The sequence below is a fragment of the Zootoca vivipara genome, chromosome 12, assembly GCF_965207765.1.
Source record: "Zootoca vivipara chromosome 12, rZooViv2.hap1.1, whole genome shotgun sequence".
NCBI lineage: Eukaryota > Metazoa > Chordata > Lepidosauria > Squamata > Lacertidae > Zootoca > Zootoca vivipara.
The window spans coordinates 19,880,979-19,900,009 of record NC_142595.1 but is presented as its reverse complement, the minus strand read 5'-3'; the positions used below and the strand labels follow the sequence as shown (position 1 = coordinate 19,900,009).

Here is a 19,031-nt window from a genome sequence, read left to right as displayed (position 1 = left end):
AAAGTAATGCAAAATGGATTAATCCATTCCAGACTTTTAAAAACAAGCCCTAAACCAGCAATTTAACATGAATTTTACTATCTAACATGACCTTTGATCCATAAAATGAAAGCAATGAACAATGTACTGCAGTCACACAATCAATCAATCAGTAGCTGAACTGGGTTCCACACAGTCACAAAAACAAAAACGCAAAATAAATAGCAAAAACAGACAGACCTCAGCGTAACACTCAAAACGGGAGTGTGGCCCTCAAAACGGAGCATGTTCAGCTTCCAGAAAAAGTTCGCAAACCAGAACACTTCCTTCTGGGTTTGCAGTGTTTAGGTTACAAGTTGTTTGAGTACCAAGGCGTTTGAGAACCAAGGTACCACTGTATTGCTGTCCAGTAGCTCATGAGGATTTCCTGTTGAATTAACCTCAGTCTAATGTCATGGGAGGCTAGTGTAATATTATGTACAGCTTTTCCCCATTGTGTAGGTGTTAGGTGTGCTTCTAATTCTTTGCCCCACTTACCGGTATAACTTATTGGGTTTTAGATCTAACTGCTTAGTGTGTCACATTCAAATGCGCACAAGTACTCCTTGCATTTTCCTGAGATTTGCAAGTCTGTCTGCTGCACTCAGGGCCAACTCCCATCAACCCAAGCCAGCATGGCCAATGGTTAGGGATGATGCAAGCTGTAGCCCAACAACATCTGGAGGGCCAGAGGAAAACCCACTCTCTAATCCAGGCTTCCTCAACCTCGGCCCTCCGGATGTTTTTGGCCTACAACTCCCATGATCCCTAGCTAGCAGGACCAGTGGTCAGGGATGATGGGAATTGTAGTCTCAAAACATCTGAAGGGCCGAGGTTGAGGAAGCCTGCTCTAATCTGAACGAAAACATGGCCTCAGTGTATGAATGAGATCAATTATAAATACCTGGCCATCTGATTTTAAAGAACCATCTCATTTCCCGTTTTCCCAAAGGACAACTGGGTTTTTAAGAAACCTTCTCAACTACCTATGTTCCCTTCCTGCACTCTCCAGCATCTCATAAATGCCTAGGGAACATGCAGGAGTTTCCCACCTGAAGTTGATCCACACAATTCAGGGCATTTCTCAGCTTCTTTTCCAGCTGCTCCTTTTCAGCCAACACCTTTTTGTTCTCTTCTTTGGCTCTGTTTGGGGACAGACACAGTGGATGAATTCTTGCAGTTGCATGCCCAGGCCCCCTGCCACAAGATACTGTAGATACATCACCTCGGTGCCTGCTAAATGCCAACCCACACCTGCGCTCTCAGAATCACCAAAAGGGTCAGTTTGTCCCCCTGCAGGTCGAAAGCTTTCAAGACCCTGCAGAGGAGTCAGTGTCCCTGCTTTGTGACTCATACTTGGCGTTAAAAGAGAGGTCGCACAGCCTGAATTTTGGCTACTCTCCTTACAGGGAAACATGAGATTCTGTGGAGCCTGAATGGCTTCCAGTTGCTCAGTTTGCTATGTCAACTAAAGGAACATCAAGCACAGAGATGAGAATTCTAATTCTAAATCATTCCCTCTATATCCAGCATTCAGGCCTTGGGTGCCATTGCTTCTCTAGCCAAAACAGCCTCTGCAAGAGAGAGGTATCAGTAGTTTTGGGAGAATCTCAAGCTTTGCAGAAGTACTAAAATATATATTGGGGAGGGAGAATAAAAACCTGAGGGAGGGGGTAAACTACACAGTCCAATGAGGTCTGAGCATGCTCAGCAGACACAGTATGCGAACTGTTGGGCAGGGTGGGTTGGGAAATGGTATGTCTGCTATCCTGAACATCAGCATTCCACAATGAAATATTGTTACAGGTCCCACTTGTTAAGAGCTTTAGACTCTCCTCAAGCCGCATTCTCCTCCCCTCATTCACCATCTGGCTTAACTTCTTAGTCCCCATACATTGTTGTAACTAAGCCTAAGTATGCATCTTACTATATAATAAAATGTTAAGACTGTTGTCATCCTGCAGTCATATGACCACCAATAGGCAGCTATGGAAACTCCAGCACAACAAATTGATGATGATGATAATAATAATAATAATAATAATAATAATAATAATAATAATAATATGCTACCCATCTGGCTGGGCTGTCCCAGCCACTCTGGGTGGCTCCCAACAAAATGTTAAAAACACAATAAAACATCAACTATTAAAACATCAAGCCCTGCTTATTCCCAAGTCCATACCTCCACCCTGTCACACTGAACTTAGGGCTCTCCATAAAGGCAGGGACTCCATAAAGTGCAATGAATCTTGATGGTGTTATGCAGACAAACCAATCAGTAATAAAATTACTGGCAGTTTGTTTGCTAATGTTAAGGAACAACTGGGGCCAGGAAAGAAAACGCTTTTGGATTTTGGAACTGCAAGACTATTGCCATTTAAGCCAAAAAACTACAGTGGTGCCTCGCTAGACGAATTTAATTCGTTCCACGGGTCTTTTCTTATAACGAAAAATTCGTATAGCGAATCCCATAGGAATGCATTGAATTTTTTTTGAATTTTTTTTTGCCCATAAGAACGCATTAATTGAATTTCAATGCATTCCTATGGGAAACCGTGATTCGCTAGATGAATTTTTCATCAAACGAATTCGTCTAGCGAGGCAACCTCTGCACGAAAAATCATTTCGTTAAGCGGAAATTTCGTTAAGCAGGGTATTCGTTAAGTGAGGCACCACTGTACAGAAGAAGAAAAAGTGCACTCACTGGCACAGTTCTTCGTCGGTGGAGCTGTTCTGCGTTTCTAGAGCTGCAAACTTCTGTTTGAGAATATTCACTTCTACCTCGAGATTCTCTTTGCTGCTCCTTAAAGTATCCAAGTTCCTCTGCAGATCCTGAAGAGTCAGAGACAGGAAGGTAGAACTGGAGAATCAGAACCACCCAGTTTGCTCTCAGGGTCATAGGAAAACCGAACGTACCGTACTTCGCATTTACAAAGATGCAAATATACAAACTCCCACCGTTCACCCGGTCAATTCAAAACTTAAAGCTCATCTCCTCAAGATTCAAATGTTGCCTACCGCCCCTTCTACTCAACCGGCCTCTATATTTTTACCTCCTTTTCCTTTTGCAGTTTGATACTGTTTTCTGTAACTGCCGCCAACTCCGTCTGAGCAGAGGTCATCTGTAAAGCCTGCAGGTCCTGAGCTCTCTGGAGCTCCATGGTCCCAGTCTGCAACAAATGAACTTTATCCTCAAGCTCCTTTGCTTTTTCCTGGACACACAAACACAGGGCGGGGAGGTGAGAACAGAGACTGTAAAATCTAAATGCAGAGTTTAAATATTTATATGGGTACAACTGCAGCTTGAATGATTCCTGGAACCAAGGAATGAAGAAAGTTCCTGCTTTTTTCCAAAACACTTGGGACCAAGCTACACCTGACGTTAACTTCATCTTTGCAACTAACCATGCTGCTTCTTTTTTTAAAGGAAAAATTGCATCATCTTGTGGGTGGTGGTGGAAAGAAGTGATTATAAGTGGGATAAAGAGCAGGCATGTGGGGGGAATTTAACCGTCTCCCCCTTTGCTGCTATGACAAGGAAAATCTCTCATCTGAATCCGCTATCTACATGGGGTTATCTGTGTGGCAATAGGGCAGGCACCCCCAAACTTCGGCCCTCCAGATGTTTTGGCCTACAACTCCCATGATCCCTAACTAACAGGACCAGTGGTCGGGGAAGATGGGAATTGTAGTCCAAAACATCTGAAGGGCCGAAGTTTGGGGGTGCCTGCAATTGGGTTTTTTCTCTAAAGCACATACCTATTACAGAGGAGAAGAACGGTTACATTCTCCCTCCATGCCTGCTCTGATCCCACTAGTCACCACTGCACCAAGGCGATGCAATTTGCAACTCTAAAAAACTTGCAGGACTAGATGCAAAGATGAAGTTAGCCTCATGTGTAGATTGCACCTTCTTCTTCCCCATCCTCATGTGCGTCAACACGAGCAAACGCCTTTGCTTTCTTACTGGCTTCTTGTAAGTTCTGCATCTTTTGGGTTGTATCCTGCTAAGTCATATTCAAAAAAGACCTACTGAAATCGGTGAAATTCGATTCGAGAGGCCATAGGTCCTCCATCTTTGGTCTACACTGACCGGCCACGGTTTTGCACATTTCTCAGGCAGGAATATTTCCTAGTCCAGGGATTGAACTTGAGACCTTTTATGTGCCAAAACATTATTCCTTTCCACTCGGTCCCTGCCAAAATTACTTTTGATGCACTAAGCAATCAGGATTAACCATACACATTTATCAAAATATATTCCTACTCAGGAGTGTGGGAAGAGCTTCAAGTGGAGCAGTAGCCTTATGAGACACCGAAGAATCCACACAGGGGAGAAACCATATAAATGCATGGAATGGGGAAAGAAGCACTTTAAAGCTCCGTGTCTGAGTGCTCTTTTTTCTTTCTTTCTTTCTTTTGCCCATGAAAAACCACTCTTTAAAGCTGAAATGCAACCAATGGCAATTTGGGGTTTCCATGGATTGCAGTTTGCTCCAATTCCGCTTCAAAGAGCGGGTTTATGGGGGGAGAGCTCCAGGGCAAAAAGAAGAACGTGCAATTTAAAGTGTGCCTGGAAAGTGTGGAGGAAAGGTAAGAGTGGATAAGTCCTTACTTTACACAGCAAAAACACACACACAGGAGAAGCCATTAAAATGCATTCGGTGTGGGAAAAGCTTTAAGGAGAAAAGCAGCCTCAGCTTACATCAACAAATACACACTGCAGCATGAACCATTTAAACACGTGCTGTGTGGAAAGAACTTCAGTGTTAGCCTTACTTTGCAACTTCATACTAGACCCACTGGTGGAACTTAGGTGGGCCGGTGCAAATTTATTTACTTATTAAATTTATATAACTTATTAAAAGATCTCAGGGCAGTTCACAGAATACTTAGCAATGCATTATTTAGTATTTACTTTTAACTACTGATTTTATGCATTGTGCTTTTTTAAAAAAGTTATTTTTAAACCTTGACTTTCAGCGACCATTTTAATGTATATTTTATGCTCTTTGTAAGCCACTTAAGAGGTCTTATTTACCATTCAGTGGTATACAAATGTTGTTAAAATAAATCTGCAAGTCCTTTATCACGGCAGCAGTTTCTGCGGAGATTGATTTGCACTTATAAACATAATTCTATGGGAAGGAAGTCTATATAGAGTTCTTTGATCCGTGCAGAGACCCCAGGCTCAGGGACTGAGTGTGGCCCTCCAGAACACTCCATCTGGCCCTTGGAACTCTCCCCAGGTCACCCCCCCTTGCCCTGCTTCACAGTCTCCTTGCCTGGCTGGAATGCATGCTCGAACTCTGATAATGGTGTCTTACTTCCTGAATAGAGGAAAGGGAAAGGAAAGCAACCCAGTGCACAAAATAAAATTTATATTAATTGCCCCGCCCACCAATGGCACCCCTGCCCTAGTTTTTTTTTTGTGTGTGTATGTGTCCTACCTCCGCTGCCTTGAGTTTCTCCTGCATGTCCTCATTCTGGTTCTGAAGGCTTGTAAGGTTTTCCTTCAGTTTCTGGTTTTCCTGAAGCAAAGTTGCGTTTTGCTGCTCGATCTCCTCCACTTCTCCCTAGAAGAGCAAAAGGGAAAAAAGAATGCAGTTTTTTAAAGCAAGGTGTTCTGGGAAGGAGGAGGAGGAGGAGGAGGAGGAGGAGGAGGAGGAGGAGGAAGAGAGACCAGGATCCATCTTGGGCAGGATGGCTGAAGGCTGGCTGCACTACTGTGGGGGACAAGTCGCTCTTGAAATAACCATGCTGTAAGATCTGGACTCCCTGTGGGTTAAACCACTGAGCCTAGGGCTTGCCGATCGGAAGGTCGGCGGTTCGAATCCCCGCGATGGGGTGAGCTCCCGCTGCTCAGTCCCTGCTCCTGCCAACCTTTGAGTTCAAAAGAATGTCAAAGTGCAAGTAGATAAATAGGTACCGCTCCGGCGGGAAGGTAAACGGCGTTTCCGTGTGCTGCTCTGGTTCGTCAGAAGCGGCTTAGTCATGCTGGCCACATGACCCGGAAGCTGTACGCCTGCTCCCTCGGCCAATAAAGCGAGATGAGCGCCACAACCCCAGAGTCGTCCGCGACTGGACCTAATGGTCAGGGGTCCCTTTACCTTTAAGATTTGGACTCCCTCCATGCAGACTGAAAGTGTAAATAGGCGAATAAACCATATTTCTTAAAGCTACAAGAGTCTCCGCCATGTCTCAATTCTCCAAAGGAACACAAGACCCTGGGTGAGTGCCTGGAATCCCCTGGGCTCTTGCTATTGCTCAGCAGAGAGTTGGGGAGGCATCCAACTTTTGTAACATTGCTCATCAACAGGCAGCACTTGGGCCTCCTGGTTGCAGCTTTCCCCACTAATGTGCAAAAACGTTATGCAAAAGCCGTATTTTCTTTGCCTCTTTTGTTGGTGATGCGTATGTAGCCAGCTCTGCGACTAAAATAAATCAGCACGGCAAAGGCAAGTGGACCATCGCCAGGTTTAATTTCTTTCTCCCTTTTTGTTTTGTTTTTTTAAGGAGGTCGACAGATGAAGCGGCACATGCCTCTGGGCATCACTCCCGGGCAAGTCAGCGTGTGACATAAGGAGGACTGAAAAAGGACCCTCCCGAGATCACAGCTGCTCCTGGTGTCAAATGCTTTGATTAAGTCAAGGCACTTGACACTGTGAGCAGATGTGCTCTCCGGGGCCTCCCTTCTTAAAACCTGGCCGACTTGGAAGAGGATGTGTCAGCAGAATTTGATCTTCTCCACAATCTGAAACGTTGGGAAGCTTTGTTGCTTTTGACTCTACCCTCTTCAGCCCAAAGGGGTTTTTGGGGGGTGTTGTGTGTGACCATACCATACATTCAAAGCACGTAGCTTCCCCCTCAAGGATCCTGAGAACTGCAATTTGTTAAGGGTGCTAGGAACTGTAGTTCTTTGGGAGGGGGAACTACAGCAACCCAGGATTCTTTGCGGGCCACTGAATGCTTTCAATGTATGATGCATACGCTGCCTTGGCTTCTTAAATGCCTCTGTATTTCCCCATTCTGGCAGGGAAACCCCCTGCCTAAGAAAGCAGCTCTCTTGCAGCACCATCTCTCCCTGTTCCTCCTGATCCCTCTTCTTCCACAAAGGTAAAGAGGTAAAGGTACCCCTGACCATTAGGTCCAGTCACGGACGACTCTGGGGTTGGGCGCTCATCTCGCTCTATAGGCCGAGGGAGCCGGCGTTTTGTCCACAGACAGCTTCCGGGTCTTGTGGCCAGCATGACTAAGCCACTTCTGGAGAACCAGAGCAGCGTACAGAAACGCCATTTACCTTCCTGACAGAGCGGTACCTATTTATCTACTTGCACCTGACGTGCTTTTGAACTGCTAGGTGGGCAGGAGCTGGGACCGAACAACGGGAGCTCACCCCCGCTGCGGGGATTCGAAGTGCTGACCTTCCAATCGGCAAGCCCTAGGCTCGGTGGTTTAGACCACAGCGCCACCCGCGTCCCTTTCTTCCACAAAACATTTGCCTTAATCCAGGTGTGCCCAAACTTTTTTCAAAGAGGGCCAGATTTGATGAAGTGAACATGCGTGAGGGCCAACCAAAGTTGTTGACCAGCGGGCCGGATTAGGCCCCGAAATCGGACTTTGGAGATGCCTGCCTTAATCCCTTGGTGCCTTATCCAAAACAAAGCCTAGGTACACAGTAGCCACATTTATGCCTATTCAAACCCTCTCTGCCCCTCTCCCCATTTGTCCTCTTCAAAGACTGTAAGCTCTTTGGGGCAGGGCCCTTTTTTTGCTCATTTGTATTTTTCAAGTGCCAGCTACGCTGGTGGCCTTGCGTCTCAAGTACAGAGGAAAATAGAACAATTGCAGTAGAGTACAGCGGCAAGGCAGGATTGCATTTCCCTATGGCTTCTCTTCTTGGCTGCTTCGCTGCCTTTTAAAGCAGCGCTGGAGATTGACTTATCTACATTAACTACTCACACATAAAACATAAAAAAGCAAAAAGTCCCCGGATAGGTTCGGGCTTCATCCTGGGATTTTCTACATACAAAGCCCTGTGCTTTTATCACATAGAGGAACTCCTAGAGATCGTCACTAGAGGTTACTGCGAGTGCACAGTGTCACGGCTAAAAATTGGCCGCTGTTTCTTTAATGCTGGGGGAGCTGAGTCAGCATGAGTCAGCGGCCTGCGGTGACTCATGCAACCTCTCACCTAATTGTATTGTACCTGTATATATAGAGTGGTGTTTTGCTGGGGTGTTGGTTGGTTGGTTGGTTGGCTAGAGAAAGCTGGTGGTGTTGATGTCTGTACAGTTAGTCGTTCTGCAGTTAAAGACTTTTAAGAATAAAAGCAGAATATACTCTGCAAGGACACTCTTTTCGTGGAGTCTTTTGTGCCAGGCAAAGCAGGTCAGAAGCTTTGCCATATTTTTCAAAACACTGACACACAGATCTCACCTTTAGGATAGCATAGTACACTCCTTTCCCTGCTCTGAAAATTAGCCTACTGCAAGACGCAGTGTGAGCCACATGCAGTGTACAGTGAGGCATCCTGTTCAGACTACACATAGTGACAAAGGCAGAAGGAGGGGAAAAACAAGGAGCCATAATGGGTTGGCAGAGGCTTGGAAAAGTCGCAAATGAGCCACTACATAGCGCAGGACACAAACGAAGGAAGCGAACCTGCGTGGTAACCACCAACATGTCATCCTCGGTCTCTGCACGGAACTGGAAGGGGACGCTGGCTCCACGGACGAGGCCGTCCTGGTCCACGTAACAAAACTGGTAATATTCATCGTCCTTTGGCAGGTAGTAGGCTGAAAGAACAACAACAACAAAAAAAGCCACATGTCATTTTTACCTCCTTCAAGCATGCAAAGCTAACATGGGAGGTTGACTTCTACCTGGTCAGACTTATTGTACTGAAGTTGAGATTATTATTATTATTTTAGCATGCAAACAATGCCTATTTCAAGAAATAACACCACCTAACTCCTTCCCTTCCTACCACGGACCTTTAAAGAGCACCTCCTGAAGTTCGTCGTCGCTGCTGTCGGGGTTCCTTGGCAAAGGCGCCCACACAAACGTGAAGTATTCGCGAGCGGTCTTCCACCCCACCTGCAACATGAAAAATATTTGAGTGGGATCCTTCAACGAACCGAGAAGCAGGCCGGGAGTAGTGGGAGTTTAACAAGCTGTCTCTTCATGCTCTAATCCAGTGCACTAAAAGCAGCCTGTTCTAAAACAAGGGACATATTTACACAGCAGGTTTACACAATAGCGTAGCTAGGAGGCAGGGCACCCCCGGCGGCACTTACCTTTGGGGGTGGCCTGCTGGAGCCCAAGGTGGCGCGCAAGTCCAGGTGCCCCAGAGCCCGGCATGCCGCTCCCTAAAGCAGCATGGCCCAGGGTGCTTGCCGCTGGGTTTACAGGACAAATATACCATGTGTCCACACAGAAGAAGAAAGTCCAACTAAAGATTTTAAGGACATCATCCTTAAACCAGTTTATTAACAACAACAACAACACCAACAACACCAACAGCAGCTTCTTCTCCTCTCTCACTCTGTTGCGATCTCAAACAAAAGAATTCACAGCTCCCCCCCCCCCCCCGGCAGATTATAATTCCCAGGATCGCTTGGGTGGAGCCATAACAGTGAAAATGGTACAAAGCTGATGTTTCTAGTATACACACTTGCAAAGTTATGCACACTTAGCTCCAACAAATGCATCATTCTGCTTCCTTCTAGGAAAGGAAAACATTCACACACACACACACACACGATTTAATTTCTTAATAGCACCTAAAGGTTTTTAATTCTTTTTAAGGAAAAATGTGCATAATCTACCATCCAAGATCTAAGCTCTCCCGGTGTAGAATACCTTCCTGATTACGGCTCACAAACCGATCATAACCTCACCCTGCCTCAGCCAATCAGCTATTATCTCGCCTCCTTCCCTGCTTTGACTTTCCTCAGCTTTCTGGAAGAACTCCATCCAGAGAACAGTATCTCCTCTGAAGCTTTATAACCCTGCAAGAGATTACAATTTATCATAAGCCAGTTCCAATGTCCACGTTGCGCCACAAATGATAGCAGACCTACCCTGAATATGCCCACCCAGTCCTTCCGGCGTGGGGTGATGTGCCGAGAAATGTTGTAACGGCAAGTTATATCTGCTCCAGGGACATAGTATTTGTCTATGTCTGTGAAGATGACCTGATTGAAGGCACGGCAGTCTAGCAGGACGGCAGAAGTGGGAGGTTCCTCCGAATTGTTACATAATGCAGCTTCCATCCTGGATTCTGTATAAAGGACAATGAGGGGAAAACAGAAATGGGAAAAAAGAAAACAAAAAAGAAAACCAAGGACAGTTAAAAACAACCACAGCTAATTTTGACCTCAGGGTGTCATGTCAACTGTATCTTAACAACGAGATATTCACGGCACTGGAGGAATTTTGCCCAATAAAACATTGCTGGCATTGAACACAGGAGCAAAGGAAAGGGAAAGGGAACGTTAACCGTACACTAGGAAAAACACTATCGCCCAAACCCCATCCTTTTTCTTGTAAGGGACCAACTACAACGCTGGGAATCTGTCACGGTGTCCCGTTGCACCAGAAACGGTTTAGTCATGCTGGCCACATGACCCGGAAAGCTGTCTGTGGACAAACGCCGGCTCCCTCAGCCTGAAAGCAAGATGAGCGCCGCAACCACATAGTCACCTTTGACCGGACTTTTTCTCTTTTTTTTTACCCAGCTGCCCCTCGCCCTACATGGGCCTGAGAGATCCCCTGTTCCCCTCACAGAGCTACAATTCCCAGAGTTCCCTGGGAAGAGGGATTGTTTGTTAAGTCACTCTGGGAATTGTAGCTCCGTGAGGGGAACAGGGGGTCTGCTAAATACAGTTCCACCCTCAGCAACTCGCCTGGGCTGCCTGCCAGCTGCTTTCTGTCCCCACACTGCAGTTGGCATGGCCGTCTACTGGCGGCCACGTGAACTGCAGTGTGACCACAATTTTTCTCACGGAAATGTAGCGTACGTGAGCGCACTTCTTTTGTTATTATTATTCTCTTCCTCCACAGATAAGACTGAAGGCTCGTATTTGAGCATAGCTGCCCGCATACCCAACAAGTCTAACATGCACACGGCACATATCTGGGGGCTGGCAATATCAACATGCAGGGTGGATTTGATTTAAATCAATCTGATTTAAATCACGATTTAAATCACGATTTAAATCACTAGTCAGTAAGGCTTGATTTAAATCATAGTTTTCTACATAAAGACTAATTCTTCCTGGTATAACTTTAATATGCAAGTAGATGAAGATTTTTAGAATAACAACTTTTCATATTAGTTTTTTATCCCCAGTTTAATGGGTTATTCATATTTGGACAACTTTACTGTTGTACTTAGGAAGGAGAAAAATAATCATTACCTTAATAATAACAATTTAAATAGATTTATTCAACTGAAACAATAACATTACAGCATATGTTATTTGCTTAAACAAACATCCATGTTTATTAACTAATTTGGCTAAACAAAATAATATATTTTAAGAAACTTAGACTGTCAGCCCAGCCTACACATGAAAAACTTAAATACTGTCCACTCCAAACAATCAGAAAAATATTGTTTCTATTCTATTCACTGAACTTCTTGAAACTTAGCACTGAAGGGGTTGTTTCTGTATTCATAGGTTTGTAGAACAATAGGATTAAGGTCTTTTTCTCAACTCTGTTCATGTTATAACATTTTTGCTGTGAAGAAGAGGCATGTGATCTCTGTTGAGTCAAATTCAGTTTTGAGAACTGCAAAAGTAAACCAAGCATCTGTGATAATATCTTGTAGGGTTAGGGTTAGGGTTAGAAAATGCCCAATAATCTTACAAAAACCTCTGGAAGAGCATGACATTGTGAATGGATTAATGGAATTTATTTACCCAAAAAAATAAACATATACCTTATTCTACATAATTAAAAAACTAATCTTTATTTCATGATGGAATAACCTTTGGATGGTAATATATTTTCCTCAAAAAGCATTTTATTTAAAAAAATCCAATTTAAATCAAAAAAATCGATTTAAATCAAAAAAATCCGATTTAAATAAAAAAATCCGATTTTTTTTATTTTTTTAAAAAAAAATCATTGATTTTTATCCACCCTGTCAACATGGGAACTGCCCTCATGACTCACCAGACTGATGTACATTTCATTCAGATGTTACCGGAGCAGGATTGGGTGTGGAGCGGGATTGGATGAAACAGCAATATAGCCACATGAGTTGGCCTTAAGTTTCTTTTATAGTTAAAGATGGAAAGACTGATAGTAGTGAAATGTCGGACAACGGCAAACATGAGCATGCCAACTTTGTTATTTCATCATGCCATTGGCTGACCTGAGCAAACAGGGCAAGCCCGTGGACAAACAATAAATTAAATAGAGTTATCTATAATGGGCACCAGTGTACTCTCCAAAGTCCAACTTGTTGAATAGTGAGGTGTTCTGTGGAAATGGTTATTCCCACAAGACCAGGTGAAACAGTCTCCTCAGGTAGCAGACTTAAAAGCATCATTATAGCAGCGAAGTGGAAACGGATAAATTTGCCCCACAGTGAAGAATCAACTGGGGATATCTTCATCTGGGCTCCCAGAGGAGAATTATCCTGGTGGGTTACAAGCTATTCCTCCTTTACACTAATTGAAATCTTCAGTTCCCCAAACACCACTAATTGTTTTGTCTAAAATAGTATCACAGACAACAAGGAGCACATTCAAGGGAACCCCCAAAATTTGCAGAAGTACAGAAAAAAAATCATTCTGGGGGGGGGGGGAGCAAGGGAATCAAAATGAGCCAAATTACCCCTGAACATCCCAATGAGGACTGATTGAATATGCTCAGAGGGCACCGAATGCTGAAGCATCAGGAGTGGGGGAAATGGAAAACCCAAGAGAAATGGAACAGAATTTCTAAGAAGAAGACACAGCTGATTGCTACTGTTAAATGCTCTACACGACAACATTACGATGCAGGCCTTATTTCCCCTCTCTATTTCCTGGCTTCAGGGCCAATGTTTATTTAGCCAAAATGGCACCACTCATGCACTGTCCCTCCCCAGGTGAGGAGGCTTTCCTCCTCTAAGCAGCCCCCGCTCCAAGAAGGGGGGGGATTTTGAAAGTGCAAATCAAGCCAGTTGATAGCTGAGCCATAATTCCAAAGGTTCCCCCCCCCTCTTCTCACGGCGCCTAATAAATGTTCTGTTGCACTTGCAGACCTTCCTTGTGTTAATTAGCAGAAAGGGAGCGTCTTTGGTGCACACCAGCTAAAATGCTGACTCAAGCCAGGGTAGCCAAGATGGGGCCTTACAGGTATTGTTGAACTACAACCCCCATCGTCCATGCTGGCTGGGGCACATGGGGGCTGGAGTCCAACAACATCTATAGGCTACCATGTTGACGACTTCTGTCTTGGGCCGATCCAAAATAAAATATTCTCTCTGGTGCTTCAGGAGCAACCTGATCGGGTCCTGGGCCAGTCACCAGAGAGGAGGAGCTCTCTCCCCAGACAGCCTTCCTGCTTTCCCAATTCCAGGAAAGCAGAAGCACGGGTTCCCTGGCTGATCCTCATAGCAGCGGAAGAGCAGCAAGACATGACCGCTCCAGATAACAGGGAGCATACAGGGTGAAGGAAATTGGTGGGGATGCCAGCAGCCAAATATGCACGATTTGTTTTTGATGCTCCGCTTGCTTGCACCACAATCATGCCAAGCCGGTCTTGATGACACCAATATTTAAATACTTAAAAAGGCAGGGGGGGATTATTTCGGAACACTCACAGATCCCAAGTTGCACAGCACAGATCCATGCAAAAAACATTGCCTTTACTTTTAAACGGGATAGGGATGTTTCTTAAGCTAACGTTTACAGAAAGAGAATACTGGAAGCTCTGAACAGAGGAAGGGGATCTGCTTAAGATCTCCAGATCCCCGAGATCACTTCCCCCACCGCTCCAACAAAGGCAACATTCCAGATAAGGCAACTTCACTAATCTTTCCAGAAATCTATTCCACCTACAAGTTCCCTGGTGTCTGGTGTTAGGATTTGGAGTTATTTATAGCAGAAATCCGAATAAACCGAGCCTGAAGGCGATATGCTTAGGGGACATTCTGTTCCACAAATCTGGGGATGAAGGGAAGTCCCCCATCTCAATTCGATGTGGCCTCAAGTTGTAACGCTGCTCCTTTCCCCTGCACACCCTGGAAAAATCCCCTAATAAAAGTCACAGGCAGCTGTCGACAGAAGCAGCCCTATGAGGAAAACATCTCCTCACATAGCCCTACAGTGTGGCAGACCTTGAGTATCATCAAGGGCAGCAGAAGGGCAGATGAACTGATTTGACCCACAGAGGACAACTCAATGGACATTCTCCACCACAAGCTCTGCTGAAATTAACACAGGATGTGATAGAGTGCAGTAGTCCTGCTGCACAATTCCATTTCATTACAATAGGAGCTGTGCTACTGGATTGCATCCTCGTGTAGGTATGTGTGCAAGGTTAACGTGTGGGCTGGTGCTGGTGGCGGGAGGGGGAAACAGCACTGACGACCTCTTTGCATCTTTAGAACTCCTGCTTCCTCACCCTAAGGGAGGGGTAGACAATGTGGTGCCCTCTAGTTGTAGAATTCCAACTCCCATCAGTCCCAGCTAGCATGGCCACTGCCCAAGGATAATGGGAATTGCATTCCAATGTCTGGAAGGCACCATGTTGGCTATCCTTGCCTGAAGAAAAGCTGCCTCCATGAACAGTCCTTAGGACAAGGCAAGGCTGTAAGCCATGGGTAGGCAATAGGGTGGTGACTTTTTCATTTCCCCCCCCCCTCAAAAATTATTTCCTGTAGCACAAATGGATGAACTTTTGCCTATTAATGACTAAAATGAGGTATATTCCATTCAAATACTTAAAAAGGTTACACACAAACCATTTTTAATTTTTTTGTATGCAGTTTTACCATTTCATAAAATTGTATTAACAATTCTATATATATTTCGTATCAAATTTGGACACAACACCACATTCCACAATGGGGAGTGTTCTTAGCAACAGAGGGCATACAAATGTCACACCCGCGCAAGGTAAAAGCCTCTCTTTGGGACCTCAAAACTCAGCCAGCAGACCCTGCCGGGCATGCTGGGAAAAGAACCTACAGGAGAGGTAGCAAAACATCGTCCTCTAGCGGCGTCTATACTGTTACTGCAGCTAAAAAAAGCTTCCTTGTGTGTTTGATGACCCTATATAACAGGCATCCCCAAACTTCGGCCCTCCAGATGTTTTGGACTACAATCCCCATCTTCCCTGGCCACTGGTCCTGTTAGCTAGGGATCATGGGAGTTGTAGGCTAAAACATCTGGAGGGCCGCAGTTTGGGGATGCCTGCTATATAATGTTGTATATATGTGACTCTAAAGTTGGGTTCAATTTTATATCTGCTTACAGTGACTTCAAAAATGGTCAAAAAACTGATAAAAAAATTTAAAATCATTTTGTGCGTGAGGTTTTTTAATCAAATCTCTTTGAAAGTAAGATTTTATCTAATCTTTAATGAAAGCCCATCAAATTATGATTGTAAAAATGCCATCACCCTAGTAGGCAAACTAAGGGCCGGGGGCCGTATCCAGCCCTATCACCTTCTAAATCCGGCCCATGGACGGTCCGGGAATCAGTGTGTTTTTACATGAGTAGAATGTGTCCTTTTACAGTGGTACCTCGGGTTACAAACACCTCAGGTTGCAAACACTTCGGGTTACACACTCCGCTAACCTGGAAGTAGCACCTCGGGTTAAGAACTGTACCTCAGGATGAGGACAGAAATCGTGCAGTGGCGGCATGGCGGCAGCGGGAGGCCCCATTAGCTAAAGTGGTGCCTCAGGTTAAGAAATGGTTTCAGGTTAAGAATGGACCTCTGGAACGAATTAAGTTCGTAACCAGAGGTACTACTGTATTTAAAATGCATCTCTGGGTTATTTGTGGGGCATAGGAATATGTTCATTTCCCCCCAAAAAAATATAGTCCTGGAAGACATGTGTTGCCAAATAAGTCATTTCCTCATCAAGGTTGTTGTTGTTTCCTGTGCATTGCTCCTGTGCTCCAGTAAGCATTTGTTGGCTTAGCCAGGGGAGCCAGCATGGTCTAACAAGTATAGAGTGTCAGGCTAGGACCTGGGAGACACAGGTTCAAATCCTGCTCAACTAAAAAACTCGCTAGGTTGAGTTGCTGCTTCTCAGCCTTGCCTACTTCACAGGGTTGTTGAGAGGATAAAAATGCGGAGGAGTGGCATATACATTACCCTGAGCTCCACGTAGTAAATAGATAATAAAAAGAGAAGCAGAACAAAATAGAAAAAGGAGACGAGATACAGCACCCATCCTGCCCACACCTGTCTCTTGCTGAACAGTCTCTAGATCTCTTCCTTCTACTATGCCAGGACTTGAGAGCTCTCTGCAAGAGAGATTCAGATGCGTAACATTACTCAGTACAAAGCAAAGCCAGCCCTTCTTTATGTGCTGCTCATTTCCATCCTCTTCTGAATAGGCAAACTTTGAGATAAACAGGGCCAACGGTCAGCTCTGCTGTTTCCTGGAATTGAGAAAGCATTTAATAGCATAGCCTGCCTAGAGCAGAACCACAATAGCCTGCAGCTTTCACTTTCCATGTGTCACTGAGGAGCCACACCCTACACGAGTTCCAGCAATTGTCTTTGCTGTAGGGTGTAAGAGACACACCTGCCACCTACCTGTGCCATAAGGCCGTCAAATGCCGAGTCCAAGTCAAGTGGCAGAGCTTGGCAGAAGACAGCTGCGTACTTGTTTAATGCTCCAAGTGTGCCATAACAGCAGAATGGCGGGCACGGAAATGAAGCCAGTGAAGCTTTTTCCCATCCATGCCAGGAAAAGCTTCACTGGCCCAGTTTCTGAACAGCTGTGCTTCAATATTTATAGAGCTATTGGGTGTTCAGTAAGGCAGAGAGATGCTGACTGACTGATCACTGAATGAGCTGCATGCCTGAGAGTGGGAATTTGAAACTAGGTCTCCCTGGTCCTAAACCAACACTTTACCCTCTAGGTCACACAAGCTACACTATTTGTTGGGGCTCCTCTTAAAGGCACAGGAGCAGATCCACTGAAAGACCTTAGCGATCTTGCTGTAGAACAGGCATCCCCAAACTCAGCCCTCCAGATGTTTTGGGACTACAACTCCCATCATCCCTAGCTAGCAGGACCAGTGGTCAGGGATGATGGGAATTGTAGTCCCAAAACACCTGGAGGGCCGAGTTTGGAGGTGCCTGCTGTAGAATAAAGCATGGATTGTGAAGTAACGTAGCTTACATATATCCAGACAGCTAGGGGGGGTCAATCCAGAACTAGCATAGAGAAGCCAAAGCATCAGTTGCATATTGCTGTGCTGGCACATCAAGAGGCCACACAAGGAATTCCAATCAATCAACTGCTTTGCAAAACCAAAAATTCAGACATCTGAATAACCTGAGCCAGCAAGGGACGTGCCTGGAGGACAGGCTGTTCCACCAATTTGGGATGTGTGGAAAGTCCCCATCTCAATTCAACTTGGCCTCTAGTTGTCATGTTTTGCATTTTCCTGCACAACCAGAAGAAAATCCCCTACTAACAGTCACAGGCTCCTGCGGGCACCAGCAGCCCTATGAAGATGACTTCTCATGTAGCCCCATGGTGCAGCAGATTTTGGAGATCATCAAAGGCAGCAGAGTGGAAGATAGAGCAATCTGCCCCAGGGAGTCCTGCAGAATCCTTGCTAGAACCAGCAATCAGAGGACTCAGCCTTGTAAATATGCCCACAAAAATTATTAGCCTACAAGGCTGTTTTTATTACTAGTCTTCCAGTAAACTGCATCTCCATGTTGGCTTCAGAGGAAGGAAAGCCACCATCTTCCATGGCCAGCATGGAAACATAGGCTGTTGGATTCCATTTATGGCTAGCAGGTGAATTGCCAAATATAAGGTTGGCTCCACCTATATCTAAAGCAACCTTGACAAGCATTTAAGCTTCCAACAGCTTCGCTTTCAGTAGCTGATTTCATTGCTCGAGTATTCTTAGAAATCTCATTTTGAATGGTGTTTGGGGATTTATTTGGATGTTAGTCTATAGATGGGGAAACAGAAACAAGTTCTTAGGTCAGCCAGCAAACAGCCCAAATGCTCTCTTTTCCCAAGCTGCCAAGTGGGCTTCCCCACGCTTTGCCTGCGTGACCTGCTGAAATAAAGCACGCCGATTGTTTTGGTCAACAGGACGTCATTGCGAGCACAGGCCAAGGATAAAGGAACATGAAAGGGGGGAAAGTAAACAAAGAGGTCTAGAAAGGGAATAAAGGCTATGAGAGAGGCAGTGGCTTCAGTCTAGAAAGAATCCAGAGGATGCAAGTAGTTGGGGGGTGGGAAGGAGAAATCCACAACAGTGCAAGCTGAAAATATGTTTGCTAGTACTGTAGTGCTTAATAGCATCACTGCTAACTTGCAAGCATCTACAGTGGTCTTATTTAGCTACATTAGTATCAAGCCTTTATTATCATGCTCTACGGCAGGCATGTCAAACATGCAGCCCTCCAGATGTTTTGGACTACAATTCCCATCTTCCCCAACCACTGGTCCTGCTAGCTAGGGATCATGGGAGTTGTAGGCCAAAACATCTGGAGGGCCGCATGTTTGACATGCCTGCTCTACGGTATTCAAAAGTACTTCAAACAATCCCAGCCACCCTTACAAAAAAGGTTAGTTCTGTCATATACATATTGCAGGTGCGCAGGGTAGAATAAAAGCTACAAGAGAGTGGCTTGCCTAATACCACTTAGCGAACTCATGGAAGAGGTTAGATTTTACCCAGTGAACTTAAGCACTACATTATAGGAAGTAACTTAGGCAGTATATGAATGATCAATGAAAGTGCCGTAGCTTCATAATTGTTAAATTGTAGGTGGAAAGAATGTGGAGGGCA

At 45.0% G+C, this 19,031-nt stretch overlaps 1 protein-coding gene across 7 annotated transcripts in view; it reads right to left on the bottom strand.

The window, feature by feature from the left end:
- CALCOCO2 (calcium binding and coiled-coil domain 2) overlaps positions 1-19,031 on the bottom strand; it is a 34,547-nt gene that overhangs the window by 9,763 nt on the left and 5,753 nt on the right. For 5 of the 7 annotated variants that reach the window (XM_088654575.1, XM_088654576.1, XM_035134769.3 and 2 more), the window contains 7 exons: positions 10,107-10,306; positions 9,018-9,120; positions 8,686-8,819; positions 5,472-5,597; positions 3,075-3,233; positions 2,726-2,853; positions 1,071-1,161 (listed from right to left, as the gene is read on the bottom strand). In XM_088654575.1, coding sequence (XP_088510701.1) covers positions 1,071-1,161; positions 2,726-2,853; positions 3,075-3,233; positions 5,472-5,597; positions 8,686-8,819; positions 9,018-9,120; positions 10,107-10,298 — 933 coding nt within the window. In that variant the 5' untranslated portion in view covers positions 10,299-10,306. Of the gene's footprint in view, positions 1-1,070; positions 1,162-2,725; positions 2,854-3,074; positions 3,234-5,471; positions 5,598-8,685; positions 8,820-9,017; positions 9,121-10,106; positions 10,307-12,207; positions 12,284-16,800; positions 17,044-19,031 lie in introns of those variants that run through there. The other 2 variants (XM_035134770.3, XM_035134771.3) reach the window with 2 other exon arrangements.